This window comes from Anabas testudineus, chromosome 6, assembly GCF_900324465.2.
Source record: "Anabas testudineus chromosome 6, fAnaTes1.2, whole genome shotgun sequence".
Lineage (NCBI taxonomy): Eukaryota > Metazoa > Chordata > Actinopteri > Anabantiformes > Anabantidae > Anabas > Anabas testudineus.
In genome coordinates, this window is record NC_046615.1 from 14,089,826 (window position 1) to 14,112,067 (window position 22,242).

General features: G+C 42.3%; 1 protein-coding gene across 1 annotated transcript; it reads right to left on the minus strand.

Annotated features, from left to right (window-relative positions):
- Positions 1–3,510: 3,510 nt before the first annotated feature.
- On the minus strand, positions 3,511–21,257 carry klf13 (Kruppel-like factor 13). The gene is made up of 2 exons (XM_026364866.1): positions 20,419–21,257; positions 3,511–10,058 (listed from the first exon to the last, which is right to left on the minus strand). The coding sequence occupies exons 1-2, from the start codon at positions 20,894–20,896 to the stop codon at positions 9,742–9,744; spliced, it is 795 nt and encodes a 264-aa protein (XP_026220651.1). The 5' UTR covers positions 20,897–21,257; the 3' UTR covers positions 3,511–9,741.
- Positions 21,258–22,242: the final 985 nt, after the last annotated feature.

Here is a 22,242-nt window from a genome sequence, read left to right on the forward strand (position 1 = left end):
TTAATATGAGCTGAGGTAAAATGAATCTTTTCTTTTCAGAAAGCAGCCGGGTGGGTTGGTGGAGGAGAGGGCTGCTCTGTGGGCAGCAGCTTGTTGAGTGTGGGATGAATTGCATACTTCTGACTGAGCACAAGGCTCGTGACTGGGCTGCTAGAGACAATGATGTGGGTTAGACTCACTCCTTCAACTGTTGCCCCATGAGTCAGGTCATTGTTGCCGACTGTGGCTGCTAATAACATTGAATGGCTTGTTAAGTTTTTGAGATGAATTACATCGCCACATGATATCTACTGTTAGTCACACAAAGGCACACGAGGGCCTCTTCCTTCACAGCGATGGATCCTGAGCTCTTGTATCCCCGCGTTTTCCATAACAAGTACTGAACGAGACAGAGTGCATTGTTTTCTTTCTTGGAGTTTTTCTTAGAATTTCCTTTGAAATTGCGAGAAGGGTCTCCTATTGCTTGTCAAGGCAACAAAGAACTTTATAAAGGCAATACTGGCAAGTCGTTTGGCAGGCATCTCATCCTCTCAAACAGCTTAGCATCCATGTTGTCAAATTCACTCAGTTCATTTCTAACCAGTATCCATACAGAAAACACCAGGACTCAGCCTTTTATTTCCCTTTCAAATGCATCTGTGTCCTTCCTCGCATAATTAGAACCCATTAAAGGCTTTTATACAACACAATACTTCATAAATATTGTCGTTTATGATAAAGAGTTGTCTCATTGAGACTTTGGTATATTAGCTGACTGTTTAAATCTTTTTTTGGCCTGTTCTCATAAATTATTCTCATCAACTAGAGATTAATCCACTCTACCTGACAGTATTTAGAGCTTGGTTGTGTTTTAAAGCAGGGTTGCTGCCTTTGATGCCTCTGCAGCAGTGAGTGGCAATGCCAGACCCACCCTACTTCCCACCCCCACCCCCACAGCTAAGCCTTGTTCTCCGCCAGTGCCAGCCTCCAATATCTGAGCTCATCCCACCCGCTCTGCAGGATCTAGCGCCAGCCCTGCCATGCACTGCACTCGAGAGTGGGTGGCATCACATGGCCCTTCAGCCTGCCTTCTGGGGCTTGGCATGGAGGAAGTACATACACACACAGGTCTCTGTGTGATTAGGACCACTGCTGCTGCTGCTGCTGACCACATCTCTCCTTCCTTTTCTGTGGATAAATTCCACTGAGTCTCAAAGTCAGCAAAGCCTACATACCTCAGTGGAGCACAGACCCTGCAAAGACTCCTACGCTTCAGACTTTGAGTGTATCTAGCTTGGGTAGCACCAATCAGCACTGGGTAACACCAGCCACCCACCTCCTCATCCTCATCTTCCATCTCTCACACACTGTACTCTACTTTCTCTGAGACAATACTTTCAAGATAACTCGTGTCTCAGGTTCGTGGCACTCTGTAAATACCTGAGGTTGCTCTGTGTACAGAATTACACCTGGAGCTTGGGCTCTAAGGAGCTGATAATCCAAAGAGAAGGTGTGACTGAAAAGATAAATCAGTCAAACTGAAACCACCTCCCCCACCCCCACATCCTGTCTACTGGGTGATACTAGCAGAGATGTGCTCTCACTGCTCATATAACTGCCTCTACTTTGCCCTGCATCTGCAGCAATATCACTCACTACAGAGGAAAAAAATGTGTCATCTTGAGAATAAACACGTGATTGAAAGACATGCAGCCCAGAGAATATGTGTCTCACCCACACAAACACTAAAACCTGAGATCTTTCATGTAATATGGTGAGATACAGTATGTGTTAATCAGCTCAGTCACTGACCTGCACAGTCTCTACTGTTGCATGCCCAGAAGCTCCACAATTATGCCAAGCAATAATGCAGTATTTGTATATTTAGACGCTCATTTTTCCTTGACAACAGCTCCCCTGCCAAAATACAAAGCCTAAGACTGTCTAAGAAATTTGTCAGATAGAGGCACACACATGAAAACCTACTTGTTGTCCTTGTCTCTCTCCCCTTCCACTCCCCCATCCCGTCGAGGCAGATGGCCGCCCACCCTGAGCCTGTCTTGCTGGAGGTTTCTTCATGGTCCTTTTTAAAGGGAGCTTTTCCTCTACACTGTGGTGTTTTTGCTCAGGTGGGATTGTAGAGGTTTTTATATGATGTATAGTTGTATTGTTATATTCTATATTCTTCTGTAACGTGCCTGAAGATGACTTCTGTTGTGATTTGGCACTATAGAAATAAACCGAATCTGAATACTGAATTAAATTGAAAACTATACAGAAGTTGATTTCACTAATATGAAAAACAAGCTCTAGGAACATGCCGGCTGTGATGGCACACCAAGTCATGTGGTAGTGCCAGGGGTAGCAGCTTGTCTGTTTGTGTAGTGTGTTGTGCTGGTAGTTCCAACCTGCCTGGAGACAGGAGGTGTGCAGATTGAGCAGGGAGAACACCAGGCTGCTCATCAAGAATTTTAATACCCTCGTTCTTTCTCTTCCTTCCACATCGCATGATTCATTGTGAGCAGGAAAGACCACGCCTGTGATCTCTGCTGGTGTCAGTGGGCATGCTGAGCTTAAAGGAAGAATAAACAGAAAGCAAAAGCAGAGAGAGTGTGAAACCCTTTTTGTGTATATCATGCAGTTAAAAGTTTCGCTTGGTCAAGGGAGACTGCAGGGAGACTGCAGGTTGTATCTTCTGAACATGATAAGGCAGTGGGTATTTGCAGGAAATTTCACACAGTCTATCTGACTATTTGCCCTGAAATACAATGAGGAAGGAAAGAGTCCCCTGCACTCAGTGCCCAACCCATTGTTGATACCCCAGCAGTTACAGTAAATATTTGCATGGGTGCAATGAGAGAACAAGGTGTACTTCCTGTTGTTATAACAACTCAGAAGCACATGGGCTTGTGAGAAAGGACTAAGTCTAACTAATGAAAAATGAATGAAAATACACTTCAGTTCAGTGCACTTAAAGACTTTTTATCTTTGGTATAGACCAGTGTGTCTATGCAACGGAGGCTACTGTTTGATTCATATTACTGAGTCATGTCTGCAGTTAAAGTTTGTCATTCAATTTCTTGCCATTAGTAAATAATATGATTAATATCACTGTCACATAAATGTAACGTCCCACCCAGCATCTGCTTGCGTATTTTAGCTTAGAATAACAATTGGAAACAGTGAGAACAGCTAGCTTAAGTCTGTACAGTGATAACAAATTCTGCCTATCAGCAGCATCAAAATGTTCACTAAACAAACAGTTGTTCGTCATACTAGATTATTCCTTAGCATTTATTCCTACATTTGTTAAGCCAGGCTTAGTTAACCAAATTTGCTGTAAGACAATAGGGTGGTAGGCTATATTCTAATCTTACTCTTCACAAAAACAAACAAAACACAAATAGGCCCCAAGCATATTCTCCAAAATGTCAAATGCTTGCTGCAGCACTTATTGCCCCATGTATTATTAGTCTTTAAATGTTGCCACAACAGTGGCCACTTCAGCAGAAATGAGCACAAAGCAAATTGTAGCTGCTTATTTTAAGAATTTATTTCCAAATGTAAACTTCACTATTTCATGCATACAAGTTATGACAACATACATTATTCAACAATCTGTTATTTTTCATGTTTGCATAGGACATGGTCACAATATATTGTCTAACGTAAAAAATAATGCCATAAAAAGATACAGCAGAGCAGCTAAGACCAGCACATTAAATGTGTGTAGAATCCGAGGAACTGTACAACTGTAATACTTGAATGTAGTGATTTTGGTTTGCTGAGAGAAAACAGGAACAAAAAAAAAAAAAAAAATTACACCTGAAGGTTAGACTGAGGTCATAGGAGAATGTACTGGCCATAGCTGAGTCGAGAGTTATTTACAGATTAGATTATACTGGTGCTGAGAGGGAAAGCAGCACCATGGAGTCACTACAACAGGCATCTGATGGTGATGGGCAGAGGAGAAACACACAGAGGTATCAAGAGAGCAACATCACACTGAGGAGGTACACTGAGGACAAACAGGTGTAGGAAACAGAACTAAACGGCTGGTGAGAGGCTCTATCTTTGTATAAAAAGGGAGGTTGCTGACGTATCTTGGAACAGACCAATCCTGTAAGGGCAAATATATCCAGCGCTTGAGCTAAAGACTTTTGTCAGCATGATTTTATACAGTAATGAGCAAACACTGCAGTGTCACTTCAGGCAATCGAGCAAGACCACACGGCCAGTGAAGGGTGTTGACGGATATGGTCTGCCAGTTTGCCATGCTGCATGTTCCTACTCACTCAGTCCCTTTTGTTTCTTGTCTTTCAGTCATTCATAATTTATTTGATCCTATAATTAAATGGAATTTGTTCATAGGAGTTAAAAAATATAACAGAGTTGCTTATTTGACATGTAGAAAAAGGTCCATATCGACATAAAAAATTGAGCAACACTAACAGCATCTTAAGTTGAACCCAGGAAACCAAATTGGATTGGGTTCAGAATTACTGCAACATTCATTTTTCCCTTCAACGCCTTTGGTAACACCTTGTCACTGTGGGGCTGATGAGCTGGAACAACACAAACCCTGTTCTCACTGCTCAAGAGCCACTCTATCCTATCATGGCTGCCTCTCGTATTTTATCCAGACCCTACAAAGCCTCAGGTCTTTGTCATGAGGGAAGACATGCTCTGTGTGTTGTTTGTTTTAAATATTGCAGGTATGGTTTTCATTGGAATTGGCTTGGCCTACACAAAAAGCCCATCGAGAAGAAAGGAGAGATTTAACCTGCGAAATGCTGACAATGAGAAACGTACCTTGTGCACAACTCACAACGTGCAAAACCTCACAGTCAAGACAGACTTCTATTCATAAGTTACAAAAAAAAAAGCATCAGGTTGATGTAAGCAGCACATTTATAGCAAATAAAATGTTCAATCCTTTGGAATGGTTGGATTTTCATTATCGTTAAGATTGTTTATGTCAAATATACCTGTAATAAACCATTATACATTGCTTGAGTATTGTACAGCAAAACAAAACAAAAAAAATAAAAAAAAAACAAAAACAAAGACAGAATTAAATAAGGACCAAATGAACACAGAGCTACATAATCAAAAGTTTACATAAAGCAGAAAGGAAATATTTAACTTGCATACCAAATATGCAGAGTTGCCTCATTAAATGCTGTACATAACATAAAAAACATGTCACACTTTACAAAACTGTACAAGTTTGTTAAACGTCTAGTGTCCCACCCCCACCCCTCTCATTTTATCCATAATGTTTGTATCACCTTTAAGAAGTTACCATTATAGTTTTGGCACACAATTCATCAATCATGCTTTTATGAAGATGCTTTTATGATGAAGATTTCAGTTCAGACAGTCTAATCAGTCATATATTCAGATGATTAATGTCTACATTTTAAATAATATCGATGTTAGTTCTTTACATACTAGGCAATAAGCAACACATCTGATGAATTCAAAGGTCTTTACAACATAGCTCAACATGACTGATACACTACAGAACTCCTCTATCTCCATTTTGCTATGCTTTAAAGTCTGTTTTGTCTTACTTGAATTGCAATTGTTAAGTTGGACTGAAAAATGCTCAAGTAGAGTTTCATAATAATTTACAGCTGACATCATCATAGTAAATGTTTAAACCCAGATAAGTACGTGAAGCTCAATAAGGGAGGTACGTTTTAAATATTTTTGTAACATAAAATAAGAAAAATATGTTTTTCCCTGGAAAACCTTTGTAGTCTATAAGGATGTGCAGTATCCTGACAAAATGGGATGATTATATAAAATGTAGCCCAGTGTTTTTTTGTTTAGTTTAGTTTTGTTTTGTTTTTTCCTTTATAACAGAAAAGTCTTTTTTCTTCTTCATTCAAGTAGGGACAAATAAATTATTATTTGTGCTACTCATCAAACAAACATATGGATGTTGTGAAAAGATATGAAGGTACAACAAAGTCAAATGTCCCAAGAGGTATGGTCTTTGAAAATTATACAAGCATTTCATATGAAACAACAAAAAGCAATAATGAAAATCATGACTACATTGCCAACTCACAATGCTGTGGTCTCTATTCTCATGGCAAACTTTCAAGAAATCATCTAAATAATATAGAAAATAGGTCTAGATAGAGGTCCGGAGGTTCACTTTCCTTGTCGTCTTATCAAGAACTCTCTAAACAATCCTTACATTTCCTGACTTCAAGGATTTTTTTGGATAACAGGCTACTTGGAATAACCTGAATCCTGACATCAACAGGGTATTAAGTGTTACTGATTAAAGGGGTAAACCCCAATTAATGGGGTTAGAATGATTAATGGTTAATTAACTTACAATGGTGCCTTTAAGTGGCCCGACAAAAACAGCCAAATGCAATGTTGGGATGAATTTATAAGAACTGCTGAAATGACTTGAAGCCTATGAGAAATCTAGAAAAAAAACATAAAACCAAAAACAGACTATACATCTTTCTCCAGAGAGATTAATAACTATTTGACAACCAAAGTTAGTACAGTAAAAATGGACAGCTACAAATCTGTGTTCAATGGCCTTTTGTGTTTGAATTATTCAAGTAGTTTTGGTACAGTGAGAATAAAAGTTATGAGACACTCTGTCTGTGGAGGCCTATTTGTCACTGGTACAATCTGTGTGAAGAGACTGGGATGTTTACACGGTCACAGTCGTTTTATTTGGAGATGGTATGAGCTTCCTCCAGCCTACACATGCTGTACTGTAAGTCCGCTGACACTTAGATCAAGCCATATAGCAGGACTGCTGGATGCTATGAGGACATTGAACCAGGAGCTGGGCCTGTACAGAGATGTTCCTGTGTTTCCAGTGTGGTTAGACACTGACCAGCAGTGAGCACCAAGCACCCAGGAACACTGCTGGGAGGCTGGCAGATAATTCTGTGCAGCAACTGATGTTAGAACAAAATCCAGAAACTGTCCCATATCTGCTTTGCGGATGCTGACCCTGAGGTAAATGTGCAGATTATGGATTACGAAGTGATTAATGAAACCTATTTAAGGGAGGGTCACTGCTTTACATTACACACATAATGACAACGAAAATGATACCACAAAAAGCTGCTCAACAGGAATTTATAGAAATGGTAAAATCTGATTTTTTTTTTTTTCATTGTTGTTGTTGTTTGTTTTTTCATAAATGGTAAATGTAAAATGCTCTTGGTGCTTCTTTCATCGAGAGCTGCTGATCAGTGGCATTCAAAGTGTCATCTTGCAGCCGGGAAACTTAATTAATCATCTTAATTAACATCTTATAGAAGGCTGTTTTTTGTGGTCTTTTGAGGAAACTACTGCATTCAGTCTGAATAAGGGATGTTTTCTTTCTGAAGGATGTGGCACGGCCAATTCTTCCCAACTTTGAAGAGATGGCTGCTGTGGAGAACCGGGGACAATGCCTGCCATTCATGAACGTACACCTGCCAGACCGTCTCAGAATCCCTCTACGCTTTCAGGGTGAAGTTATTAACATGCATATAGTGTGATGCAAGGAACTGCAGGGTGAGAGCTTGTCGACTTGTTGATAGGATGAAGTTAGCACATGCAATTCATGCTGGCAACAGTCTGAAGGGGTCTGACAGGACCAAACTACATAGATGAAACAATTTCCGACCATAATGCCGAAGCATTAAAATAAAATGTAGGCATAACACAGACTGGTGGGGCTGCAGCAGTTTTGATAGCGGTGCCCATTTCCATGGAAGGTTTACTGTGGCTTTTGCTTGACTTAGTGAGGCATGTCTGCCTAGAAAACACGTCAGTTTTCTCACGGGATGTCTTTCACAGGCAGGACGACGTGAGGCTGGTGAGCGCTGCACTTTGCTGATATGTTCATTTTGGTTCAAATGTTTTTACAACAGTTGAAAAGCCCCCTTGTTGCGAGAGAGAAGTTTGAAAGCAGCTGTTTGAGAGCTCAGGTTTGAACGTGAATGTGTGAATTTGACGTTTCCTTGGCATTGTGAAATCTAACTCTCCAGCAGTAGAAAAGGATTTCTCTGTGTGCTTAGGATGGAGTTGGGTACATCCCATCCACGCTGCCAGTGTTGTCTAGGTAGTACTGTTGTTCATAAACTTCTCTTTCTGTTCTTACTCTACATTCTGGATTAGCCCACTAATTGCAGCCACTTTCCTGCTCACAGCTCCTACAGCTGGAAGGAGGAGGAGATGTGGGTGTCTGCGACTGGGTGTTTCCATCCCCATGCTGCTCAGCTCATGATAAACCTCTCCTCTTTTATCAGGACCTGCCCTCTCTTGCCTGTCTGTTGCAGATAGCTGCTTTGTTTGTGCCATGCTTCACTGTGTTGCAGCCCAGCTCTGCTCAGCCAAATGCACGCATTTGACCCCCGAGTGACCTTATCCAACACAGCAGGCTTGGACTCTCACCACTCTTTTGCAGGACAGGTAGAGCCAGATGGGTGAGGGAGGACTCCTCTGGAATGGCATGTTAGCACTCCTCCTAAGGGCTGTGAATAGCTTCTTGTAGGATGCAGCTGTTTCCTCCAGGGAGCTCACAAAAGGCAGAGCCAGGAGGAGGGAAATGAGCAGGCTGCCTGGCTCTACCTGCGATACTGCCAACCAGCAGCCCCACGCCTAAATGAAGGGTGGCTTACAAGACTGAATAGAAAGCCTCATTCACTCTTGTCTTTGGTACTTTTTCCTATGTGCTTAAGAGAGGGATAAACATTGTTTCTAAAGTCCCTTTGTGTCCATTTTGTGTGAAATAGTGGCTAAATAAAGCACTTGAAGCATGAACAGCTGCTTTGAAACTTAACCTTCTCTATTTAAATGTTCCAAAGTTTCTTCAACTGAGTATATTTATAAAAAAACTACTAGCCCAATATAATCCCAAACCTCCCACACTGCAGATTTACAGTATATACTGCAGTTTACTGAAATACATATTTAACCCAGTGTAATAGCAACTGAATATTAATGCTGCAGTGGAGGAACAGCTGTATTTTGTTCGTGTAAGTGGGGATTTGGAGATTGTTTTTAACACACAGCAATTCAATTACATACGTATGAACACCCAGAACAGAACTTTAGTTTTGTGTACGGTTGGCTGTGGAGCTCATTTCCTCGAAACGTGAAAACCAACAAAAAGCAAAGAGTGCAAACTGTGTTGAGTGTAAGGCTGCTATATATCTACTGTATGCTTCTCTTCACTATGTTCATTCTTTCAAGCTAACAAGGCCATCCCTGAGCAGGGCGCAAAATTCAACCCCTGTTGAATTTCAGAGTAAAGTGATGAGTATATTGTGCAGTCAATGTGAGTACTGTTAAGTACTGTGGTATTACAGAAATAGCAAATGTCTTCAATCCTGAGGTGTGTGTGTGTACCCCTTCTCCTCACCCATTCAAAAAGCAAAGAAAAACAAACAAAACATTTTGATAAGAATTGTCAGGATGTCCATTTTTTCTTCTAAACCCTGTTTAGCTGACTGTGAACATACACTGGACACCTCGCCATGGTCAGAAGCTAGAAAAACACAGACATATGGTACAGAATGTAAATATTGCCATCTGGGAAAGGCATTACCTTCTTTTAGGATCACACAAGTAATTGCACTACATTAAGCAGTTATGTACAGTATGGTACACCACAGCAAGCGCAGGAATAGCAAAGGGAGGTTGCTGACAACTGTGCAACACAAGTTTTGTGACGAAAACACAAGCCTCGCAGGTCCAAGGCGGAAAGTGCGACTGGGTTTTAGATTAAGGCGAGTTGGCTGGGCTAAGGGCAGGGCTGAGGGTGGGGCTGGAGGCATCCGAGCGGCTGTAGTCGCTGAGGGAGCTGGGACGTGTGGTGCTGCCACTGCTGATGCTGTGTGGTCTCTTCAGCATGTCGGGCTGGAAATCTGAGTGGCGGCGAGCGTGCTTCATCAGGTGGTCGCTGCGCATGAAGCGCTTCTCGCAAAGTGGACAGCCGAATTTCTTTTCCCCCGTGTGGGTGCGGTAGTGGCGGGCCAGCTCATCAGAGCGAGCAAACTTCTTACTGCAGTCAGGCCAAGTACATGGGAAAGGCCGTTCTCCTGCAGAACATAAAAGAAAGGAGGGACATGAGTGTAATCACACAAGCAACACAAGACATCAGCAATCTAACCGTATCAGTGTTTTAGCCCATTTAGTTTAGTTTTGTGTTGATGCTTCTCTTTTCTGCATGTCTTTGCAGCACTCCCTAACAGTTTTTGCATATTTTAACCCACTTTCCAGTACTACACATTGTGCATACTTAACATAAAGGCCATGTGTAATAATTGTTTTCACACCTCCATTGATTTCCACTGATTTTTGTGTGATATAAATATTAACAAGCAAAGATGTGAAAGGAAGTGCACTGTGATGAGAATTATGACGTATATGTGATTTGTAGTAAATGGACCAAAGATGCTGAATCCACCCTATATGCTTGAGTTGTTAATAGAAGTACCGATACCTATTCCAGGGCGTGAAACATAAAACAAAAGAAAATCCCTCGTGTTCATATTTCTGCTCTCTGATCACACGTAGGAAATAGCTCACCACAGTGAAAGTAGTGACTCATTATAACGTGTTTACAAGTTAACAAGTCATGAACACAGAAAACTGACTTTTTTTTCACAGAAGACAGGTCCTGCTAAACAAGTCTGTGCTGTTTTCTTTACCCATCTATTTGTTACAAGCTTATACTGCTACGGGTCTAATAAAAAAGAAGGAGAGGAATATTAAAATCATATTATGACATTGCCAAAATATTTTTAAAAAGGTTGTAAAACGCAATGAGATTTGGGTAAATCACGTAAAAATTGGCGCCTTTGCGAAAGAGTAGACGCACTTTAATTATCTAAGCTCCAGATGCTAATCAAACTGAAAATGGTTACCCTGCCCATTTTCTAACATGCAACTATCTGTGACTCGGCACATGGGAAATTACACCCTTCCCCCTTTATCAGGCAATAAAAGTGGGCTTCGACACAAATCTACTCAAAGCCAGATGGCACTATATATCTTGTGGTTTCCTTCCATTTTGATGTGGAACCAGTGTGCACGGAGCCTAAATGCAGCATTATACATCCACTGGCCAGCACGTCTATTACTCTATGTCATTTATTTCCATTTCATTGACATTCTGCCTGACAATAGCTAAATCCTGCATTCTAATTTTAGTACTTTAGACCTTGCAGGACTATAGTGTTATGGTTCATTCCTGAGAATAATAATCAATCACGTCGCACAAGCCTATGCCAGAGATTTGAGGCATGAAAAGGAATAGACAGGGACGCACGTGAATGTTCATTGGTGGCATGCACAACAGGTCTGCCAAATGCTTTATTTGTTCTGTGGTTTCCCCTCAGGGCCACAGTGGAAACAGTGCTGTTCAGCATCAAATACTCATATGCTACCTGATGACAGTCAGTCTCAAAAAACAAGAAGTGCACTATCCCAACCCCCCACCCCCCATACTACATGGTTACAAAACATGCAGACAGACGGAGCAAGTCCAGACAGTGTTCCTGCCTCTGACGCCTCACCTCAGCTCCAGACAATCTATGTCAGCCCTGCCCACTTCTGTTCCTGTGGCTTCATACAGAGCTTAGTGTGTAGAAACTGTATAATTCACATACAGACATTTGCATATACAGGTCACAAACCAGCTTCCTTTTTCTTTCTTTTTTTTTTTTTAAATCAAAATGTTTTGTTCTCACTCTTCGCTCTCCAATGAATCACATATGGCCTACACATAGTTTGTTACAATTCAGAGAAGATAAAAAATGAGGAGGAAGGGGTTAGTTGACCCAATTTATACATCCTGCATTACGCCCTCTGTGAAACACAGCTTGGAGAAAGGAGACACCATGCAAAATTGAATACACTTATCTAATTGAAGAGATTCATGATTTTATACATTTAGCAAAAGAAGCTGTCTGTGCTGCTACCTGGCACTTCAAAATGAGTTTTTGTCTAAAAAGCAGATCTAAACTCAGCAGGCTGCTTTTGGCTCACTAACCAGTGTAACGGATCCAACAACATTAATATTTAACAAGACACCAGAGAGCTAGGCTGAGATATCCAGTCTAGCTGCGCTGATACAGTGATGCAGTCATAGTGGAAGCATCGAGTATCCAACAGCAACTCACCGAGACGCATCAAATTATTCAGAGCTCCATGACTTCTTAGAAAATGCTGACTTAACTGATTCACCTCCCAGTTTCACTTGATACGAAACTGCGATCGACATTCAGGTGACCAATATGAATGTGCATTATACCTCTGCTGCTTAAACGTCGGCCTTGAGAGAAAAAAGAAAAAAGCATGTTGTGTTTGTTTCATAACACGAGGACTGGACTTTCCATGAGGGTTGTTAAAAAACTATTTCTGGTAACAATGAGGAGGTTTATGGAACAAACGCTTTGATCCTGAATGGAAACGATGTGGTGGAGGGGTATCAGTCACCACGATTTTTCAATGGATTGACACTATTACTCAGCATCTCTTTGAGCTACTCCCTTCGCCCTGCTTTCCTTCCCATCTGTGGCGACTGTGACGCCAGGCCCCACCCACTGGTTATCCCATCTCTGGCAGCACGCCAGATTCAGGGTGTGGTGTGTCTTTCTTAGAATGTGTCAGTTGCAGAGGGCATAGTGGGGTGGGTGGGGGTGGATGGGTGCTGAGAGAAGCTTTTTTCCTAACGAACACAGTGACCCAGTTACCCATAAAGTGAGTTACATCATGCATCTAAACTGTACCTCTACTAACCACTAGTGTCCCCCCCCCTCCTGCAAGGCGATGCAATTATGTCACAGGTACTCTTGTTATATAACTGTTCTCTCAGAGGCCACTGGGTCAGTAAATAAACAGCTCATCTCTGCTCCTCTTCCACCATTCTCCTCTCGTTCATATCTAGGAAGCTTTTCAGTTTCTGCAGAAATGGTTAAGAGTAATGGAATCTGTCTCCCCGGTGTAAGGGATGCTTTCTGTAAAGGCGAGATCAAATCTCTTTTTGACGTGAGCAGTAACACAACAACTCAACTCGGTCACCTGCTCCAACAACAGCTACCAGCATTTAAAAAAAAGAGATAACATTCCTAGTGTGTCCTCAGGCATGGGCCAAATTCACACAGTGTACAGTTGAAAATTCCCTGTGAGCCATAAAAGATCTAGAATAAATAGCTCTGCAGTGTGAGAATGTGAAAAATACAGTTCCTGTGGATACATCAGGGATCACCTTGAAGTTAAAGTTGACTTCCTTTGCAGTGAGGAAATATTTGTTCAACATACTAAGAACAAAAACAAAGTGCTCACTAAATGTAAAATGGACTTATGCAAACAAAGGGCTAGATAAGGGAAAGTAAGACTGGAGTCAGGACTATAGATCACAGTTCATTAGATTCGGAGCTACCTCACTTTAGTGCTGGCTTAGTGGCACAGCCAGCTTGGAAACATGAAATGAGAGGGACACCACAACTCCAGCGGCAGGGCTCAACACAATCCTATAATTTGGTTGCATGTTTACAACAGACTATGACCTGTAACCAACCAGGAGCCAGCTACTCTGCCAGCAGACAACCATTCATGGGATTTTGGGTAATACAAAAATGACTGCCGAGGCCCTCATCAGCATAAACCGCTGGAGCAGACAGGGTTAACCCAACCATACCCAGCCTCTCCCTCAACACGCACCATTACATGCAGAGATGATATAAACATAAACATGTGTGTGCAGAACAATAAATATACATTAAGGCTTTTGCAGGGTCTCTTTTTATTGTTCACACAGCAGCATATGGAGACTTTGCCTGTGCAAAAATAACAAAGTCCTACAAAGTTCTGTGGTCTGTAGAAAGGAGAAAAAAAAGACACTGCATAATTTGAAACACATCTGCGATCAGAACTGTTTACGTGGCTGTTTGTCTATAAAAAATTAACTCAGTGGGAGAGGAGTCGAATTACCAAGAAAACCGTTCAGTCAAAACATACATGTATTTTCTCAGAAGCTCCATTCACGGTTTGTTATAAACAGAAACAAGTTGTCTCTGCAGGAGAAACAAAGGGCCCGTGGGTGGGTCCACTGTTCGTGATGAGGACCTGCTAATGCTTGTCAGGAGTAAGCTCCGAAAACAGGGTGCATTTGATCTATTCTGATCTTTTGTCTTTATTGAGAGGGACCTTGCTTGCTGTTGAATAGCCTGCCTCCTCTCGTGGGCCTATAGATGTCAGATTGTGAACAATAGCAGCAGCCTCGCTCACAGCAGGAGAGGCTCTCCTGTAATGCATTTCAATCAGACAGGCTGTGTGTACTAACCGTAACTCACTCCCCTTGGTCTGCACAGGGTTATTGACGTTCACCCGGAGACACGCAGTGGCCGTCTGATTCCTGCACGCACTTAGCCATACATTGCTTCATCCCTTTAACTCTTTAAGGAACGGGCTGAGGTAACTCGTCTGAATTGACCAGCTCATCACATTTGCCTCAATTAGTTTGAGTGTGCACTCACTTTCAGCCTTGAGTGCATGCTAAAACAGCCTGCAGCCTTCATGTGTTGCAGACAGTCTCCTTATCTTTTAAACCCTGGTTAACTAAGGACGTGCAAACAGCTGCTGCCATTAATGGGTGTTTACAGTTGTTCGGCAAAAGCAGGTGGGAGCATGGTTGCCCCATCATCTGTGACTTTCACTCATGCAGTACAATGCTAGCTCATTCCGCTGATGGGGTCTGACACTATAACTCATCTCAAATAGACATCCTTACTTCCCAGCACCACACAAAGAGCCATTGCCCTGCTAGATCCTGAAAGCCCCAACCATACTGAGATAAGGGGAGGTACTGGCTGGAGGTACTGCCAGCTGTCCCAGTGTTATACCTGATACTCTGACCGTGTGAGAGAGAGAAATATTTTCATGTCTCACGGGGGATGATTATGCTCTCCATCCCCTAAGACTCAACAAAATACTCCTTATTTTGTGGAAGGCCACACCCCATTGTGTTGTGGTCTAATTTATCACGCAGAGAAAGGGGACACACCTTACATACCATGGGGAACATAAACAGCTCAGCTAGAGACAAAACACTCCCCCTGACATTAGCACCACAGTGATTTTCAGTCATTCCTCTCTTATTTAGGCTGTGCTCAGCATAATACAGTGGACACGCTCAGACTTCAACTTTCGGATGCAACCTTAGGTGTTCTCTGCTGCAGAGGTCACAGCCCTTCAAACGTTAATCAGATTAGCTGCAGATACAGCTGAATAAATGACCTACATCAATGGAGGACATTGACAGTGAATATCCCGATTTCCAACTCCACCCCCACCTTGCCACACTGTATATTCTATGTCTTTGTACTGCACAGCCATCCCTCACATGCGAGATGCGGTTTGCGGTTTTCGAACAGCAGAGGTGAAAAATGCAGAGTGTTCCACAGGTCTGTATCCTTCTCTTCCTGCTGCTGGTAATCAACACCAAGCCACAGGCCGTGGCCGGGGCTTGGCCTCGCAACACAACACGCTTCAGCACCTATTTTGCTTTGCAGGCTAGAGAAGGGGTGGGAGGGGCTGGCGGGGGAATAGACAGAGTAGCTTTTATAGAACTACTCCAGAGCATCCAGAGAATACATGAGCCCTGTGGGCCACTGAAAGCAGCACAGCCAGGGAATTGCATGACAGGAGCCTTTCAGTATTATGAGCATCCACCATGCATGGTTGTCGGCACAATCACAGTTTAATCGTGTTTATACGCCAACATTTGTAAGAAATCATCCTACAGTAAAGTAAATATGTACAATAGCATATGGGCAGCATGTGCAGCTTGGGGATGTCTTTCTGTACCATGGGATTAGAGCAGGAAAAATAGTGGCTCCACTTTGGTTTTATTTACATCCAGAGGATCAAGTAGATTTAACTAATACTTTGTTGTGGACACATGCTCCTCTACTGCATACGGCCTTCAGCATTCAACCAGATTTCCTCCAAGATGGCTGCTTTCAGGAAAATGTCCTATCTTGCAACAGAGCAAATTGCCAGTTTGTGCATCTGTAAATTTAAACCAAGACTAAGAATCTACAGTCACATTGTTTCTGAGAGTCTGTACTTATACTCACTGGTTCTTTGTACAATATTGATGTCACATAACATGCTCACAATGACAGTGTCAACAGGTATTGCTTAGAACGTTAACTATGCCAATTTAACTATGTTAGTTTAACGCAGAAGCATGCTTATGCTAAATTATTATCTTTTTTGATTCAAATGATGGTCATAAACTGTCATGGCACCAGAATGGGGATGAATGGAAACTGTTAAGCATCTCCTCATCAGTTGCTGACACATCATATGCTCCAACTGGGAGGGATGGTGGAAATCCTGGCATGAGGCAGGTAGACAAACTGACCTCTTGTGCCCCAGAGTGTTTAAATATCGCTGTGCCAAGGTCAGACTCAAGCAAGAGCAGGAAAACCCCATCTCCACCCTGCTACCTCATCACTAACACCAACCACACAGGAACACTGTGCACTCTGTGTAGCAGTGCATCCAAATATAAAACCACAAGCCGAGATGCAGTATATTTAATCTGAGACTCCTGATTCATTTTTTTCCATGTGGAATCTGGTATATTTTCACATTTAAAGAATGTCATTAACTGCAGTTATTTGACTGAACATAATTTGCATGAATAACTGGGTCTACATGGCAGTGGAACTGTGCTGCCAGGTGGTGCCACTTATTTTTTAGGACACACTCTAAAGGGCTTTACAGCTATTTCACAGGATTGGAGATCCACTCTGCAGAAAACAAAAAGGTTGAGACAAAACGTCAAACCAACTGTAAAAAATGGCATTAGGCTCTTTGTCTTTGAGAAATATTGCCCCTGTTCCTCCTGCTGATTCAAATAGTTTTTGTGAATAGGCCTATAGGAATAGGAACACTGACAAGACGCCCCTTTCTGAGGTCCAGCTGTAGGATGGGGGGGTGCAAAAGGCCCAGCTTGTTCTTTCTGAAGAAGACATGACTTGTAATGAGACTGTCAGGGGCCATCACTTCTTTTGAGATGCAGTCTGCCTGACATGACAAGAGCGAAGTAATGAGGCTTCACAGGGACCACTGTGTCCTCCATGACTACAAGACACCTCCAGGAAAAGTGGGTATTTATCACTGGCTAAACTTCACAAAAAAACAAAAATAAAACAAAACACAGCAGCTACTTGTAATGTAATGTGAATGTATGAACCTATGCTGACAGAAGTAAGAGTCAGTTGATGGCCTTTACTTGTTCAATTAGACTACAACATTTAGTTTATCTGTACATCTGCATTGATGACTGGATTCTCCATACCACATGATAGGTATATTGTTGGATAAAAGCTCTGTCTCCTACACCAGGAGAGCAGACAAAAGCTGTCTGGTAACCTTAGACCCCTAAACTGCTGTGGATTCCTTGCCATCAAACTCAATGCAGTATAATAAGCCATTTAAATTCAGCTTGTACTGCCATGTCTGCTACATACTGGTGTCCCCCTTACACTACATTGGAAGTGAAAAGAAAGAGACAAAAGAAACCTCGAATGAAACCACTGTTTGCTGAAGGAGCTCTCAATTAGGAACTTTTTAATAAATAGATTAAGTTCCCAGTTACTCTGGATAATCTACTGACCTCACTAAACACAGTTTTGTGCCATTGTTGACAAAAACCTCTCGCAGTGAAGTTTGTAAATGATCCTGCTCAACTACCACAGCAATGCTTCCACAGTTTGCACAATATATTACATGCTGACCCTGGTTGAAGTACATTAATAGTGGTAATGAGTAATAGCCAATGACAACAAACAGCCTCATAACATGAACTAAACCTTTTGTGCTTGTAATGGAACTGATGTTATGGGCATTGCAATAGAAATACAGTGTATCTCAGGTTTCAGCTCCTCTTACAGTCTGACAAATCCCACACTCGGGGACTGCAAAGACTGTGATGACGAGGCTTTGGGCATTGCAAAAGTCAAATAAGGACAAGTTGTCCCTAGCTCTTTGTTTAGTGTCTATAACAGTGTTTACCCCCTCAATTAGATAGCGGTGTTTGGCAGGGTTTTGGGCTGGGATCCATTCTCTCTTGACTCTGCTAGTAGGGACTGAGGGGAAGCACACAGAGGGAGTCTGGCTCTGTGAAAGCACTGCAAGGTTGGCTGAGGCAGCCCGGCTGAACTCGGATGACCCACATTCTGGGACTATCCAATCAAACGGGCAGAAAGAGTCATTATTATCAGAATTTATGGGACACAAACCAATTGTGAAGCCAGACGACGGAGCGGATCCAAATAGAAAGCCATGCAAAAGAAAACGCTTAACAGGCAAAGAGAGATGGGTAGGGCTAATACTGGGCTATAAGCTGTACTAAAACCACATGCGTGTGGTGGCTGAAGGGAAGCTCACTCTGAGTTGGACACTCTTGAGAAGTGCTCCTGCAAGTTTGGCAGAGACAGGGAAGTTGAACGGAGATGATTCGTGTTTTTGTTTTTTTGTTTTTTGCCTATCCAATAAAACAGCAGAAACTATCCTCATTATCAGGAAATTATGGGACACAAACCAATGACAAAGCCAGACACAACAGTGTATCCCAGAGGAAAGGACAGCTTAATCGGCAAAGAGATAAGGGCAGGGTTGATAGACAGTAATAAAACTGCACTAAAACACACAGTACAGAAGACACGGGTATTTTATGCCCCTTAGGGATACATTTAACTAATGATGCTGGACTATTATAGAGCAAATTTTATGTAAATCAGTGTTTAGTTGTACTAGTTTGTTCTTGATAAACACTGATTGTTGACCACAGCAGTCAGTACCAAGCTGCAGCTGATGAAAAGAACTGAAAACATTACACCAGTACCAATAATAATAATAATAATAATAATATAGGACATACCCAACATAGTGTAAGCCTGTGTTGTCTTCGAGTGAATTTCCAGTTTAATATGCATGCTCTCTTATTTTAATAGTTATGCTTTGTTTTCTTTTTTTAAATCACACGTGGCATTCATATGAAATTCCTTTGAAGAATAATAAATCAAATGATACAGGGACACAAAGCCAAAAAGGGGGAGTGTCTTCCAGCAGAAAGACAGGCAAAAGCAATGCAACAATAATAATCCACCCTCCAAGATGGGTCACAGATTTTTTAATGTTGGATCCAAAGGGGGAAATGTGCAAAAGGTGCCTCACATCTTTCTAATTCTGTGAGGTGGATGTTTTTATTAATCTGTGGAATCTGTATGAATCAAAACATGAGTGGAGCTCATTCAGTGTGTTTCTAAGTGACACAGAGAGGTCTGTTTTGTTTCTGGTCTGTCAGGCTGATGTGTGTGTGTGTGTGTGTGTGTGTGTGTGTGTGTGTGTGCATGTGAAGAATGGTGCAGGCGGCGGGCAGAGGGAGTGTGAGCTGCAGTCTGCACAGCAGAGAGAAGGGGAGGCTCCTCAGTCGAGGCTCAGCTAGCTCAGTCTGTTGCTGGCCAGATCAGCTGGCAGTCTGTCTTGCGGGGGTGTGGCACATCACAACAAAGGGCTTGGGGCAGACAGGCGACTGCACAGCTCTTATCAACCCCCCAATTTGAGTCGATCTACATCTTTTCCCTTTCTCGGTAGCCTATCTAGCGGAATGCAAAGCGCAAACATGGAGACGCACGGCTCTTCAAGAAGGTCAAACGTGACATACTGCTGATCTGGAGCGCATTTGTTTGCCTCTCTCTCTCTCTCCCTCCCTCTCTCTGCAGTGTGACGGTACACTTACTGGACTGATCCTGAAAACTTTTTGTGCATGTTCACGTTAATTGCACACCTATTCGGCGACGTGCGTAATATATTTGTCGAGGCACTTGTTATTTTCGTGTCACAGTGGAAACAAACCAAAGTTGAATTTGACCCATGCGCGCACAAGAGCGGTGAAAATCGGATCTGTGTCATTTGTTTCTGCATTTGCACTGCAGTTTTCAGCTTGTACATACTGTCCAATGCGGGGGTGTGGGGGGCTGCAAGAGGAAAGCCGTGACAAAGCTCGTAGGCTTGAGTGGGAGTGGCACTATTTTCGACTCCCTCCCTCCCCTAAAATTAAAAGGACATCTTGCAAAGTTCATATAACTTAAAGGAACAATGCACTGTTTAAACGATGCACCAATTCTGACTTTGCTGTAGCTACTGTAGGAGCATGTTACTTCCTTTTTAGTGTATGACCGTATATATAATCATCCGATTCGATGATGCGCAGAAGTCATCACCCTGCTATGTGCAAACAGGAGCTTGGATATAAGAGAAACCACACTTTGCATCGATAATCTGAGCTTTAATAATCCCATCCGTTCTCTATAGCAAAGGGGGACCACAATAAGTCATGTTCACAGCAACAAAACATTTGCATCCAATGAAACTGACCTGTGTGTGTCCTTAGATGAGCTTTGAGGTGGGATGATTTGCCATAAACTTTTTCACAACCTGAATAGTGGCATTTGTGCTTTTTCTGAGGTGATTCTTGCTCAGTTCGACCTCTCGATCTTTTGGCTCTTTGTCTAAGCGAAGGATCGGAGATGGTCGTAGGTGTGGCAGAGTTTCCATCATCTATGAGGTTCGGCATGCTCTCATCCTTTATTTTTGCCTGCTCGGCAACATTGTTGGGGGTCTGCTGGTTAAAATCCGCCAAAATCCGCGCCACCACAAAAAGGGATGAATTGTCCTTCACCAGAGGCTCTTTAATTTCCTCTCCGTTCTTGGAGGAGGACGGGATTTCTGGTTTAATCTCCCTATTCCCTTTAGGAGCGTGAACAATTGCACGACTGGACATAGAAACAAGGCACTCTGCTGCAAAGTGATCCATTGTGTCTTTGAAAAAGCCCCCTCTGCTTCTTGAAAACATAAAAAAAAAAAAAGAAAATGATGGCGTGAGGGCAAAAAAAACAAAAACAAAAAAACAAAAAGTACTTGTTCCGTGGTTCCCTTTGTGTAGTGGTGGTGCTGTTAAGGAAGGAGCTCTGACTTTATGATCTTACCCGGCTTTCCAATATCACTAACATCCTGCGAGAGGAACGCCTCGGACAAAAAAAAATGCAGACAAAAAAAAAAAAAAAAAAACACACACACACACACACAACACACACAGAAAAAGAAAAGTCTTTGTTTAGTGCAACGACGCTGGTATCAGGAACTCTAGAAACTTGGATGCGTTAACTCCCATCGCGGCTTCAGACGCTCTCCGGCACAGCGAGTGTCTCCCGAGCGCCCGCTCCTGCTGATTGTTTTCCACGCTGGGGGCGTGTCGACCGGCAGCGCTCGGCGGCCACCGACGAGGCTGCCGCCGAGCGCTCATTGGTCGGTGCGCGTCCCCCGAAAAGAACCGAACACCGCGAGCCACTCGGAAAGTTTCCCCACAGGTTGTTCCCATGCACTCAGATGATGGTACACTGCTGCGGAGAGCTTTAGTAGAAATGTGCAGTTTTGTTTTGTTTTTTTTGAGTCTGGATTGTTGCCTGCATGCATGTGCACTTTTCCTTTGTGACCTATATAACTGAAAATACAACTTGATGATCATATTTAGACAATTTTGATGATTCATAGTTACATTTTCAGACAAGATTTGAAAAATTATAATGTCCTATAGTCCAGTAGATTACACAAGACTAATGCAGAGTTCACTTTGTAAGCATATGAGCTGATGGGAACTCAGTGTTGAAATATTAAATTGGAGCAATTTCCTATTCATACACTGAACGTGCAAACACTTCTGTTATGTAGTAACCTGATGAGATCGATCTCTGATGCCAATTATGCATTAGGCTGGTTATAATTCCCTCAAAAATAATGAAACTACTTTTGAAAAAATAGTTTTAACACAATTCACTGGAGAACGTTGAAGCTAGAGAGTTGTTTAGTTGGCGAAATGGGCTGCAGTTCTCCATCAACAACATGTCCATGACACCTTGAGTATTACTGTAGCACGCACGAAGCTGTGCTCTAGCAGGGAGCTCAACTGCCAAATTATTGGCTTAGCCCGCTGAGATTTCACACAGGGTAAATAATTCTTGTTCACAGCCTAATTACATTCTATTCAAAGAAGAGGTGGTGTGAACACAACTCGTAATAATCGTTACAGTTGTTCACATCTTCCCAACCTTTTAATTAAACCTACATTTTGGTGAATCGCCTTTTAACCAGGGTGCAGAGTTAGCTTTGTAAAGCACATTACATGTTGAATTGATCAACTCT

What these genes read in the sequence shown, in the direction of transcription:
- klf13 (XM_026364866.1), bottom strand. Translation starts at nt 20,896, where the DNA reads ATGTTTTCAAGAAGCAGAGGGGGCTTTTTCAAAGACACAATGGATCAC. An exon ending in TCATCTAAGGACACACACAG is followed by an intron (nt 10,059 to 20,418) that starts GTCAGTTTCATT and finishes TATGTTCTGCAG; the next exon opens with GAGAACGGCCTTTCCCATGT.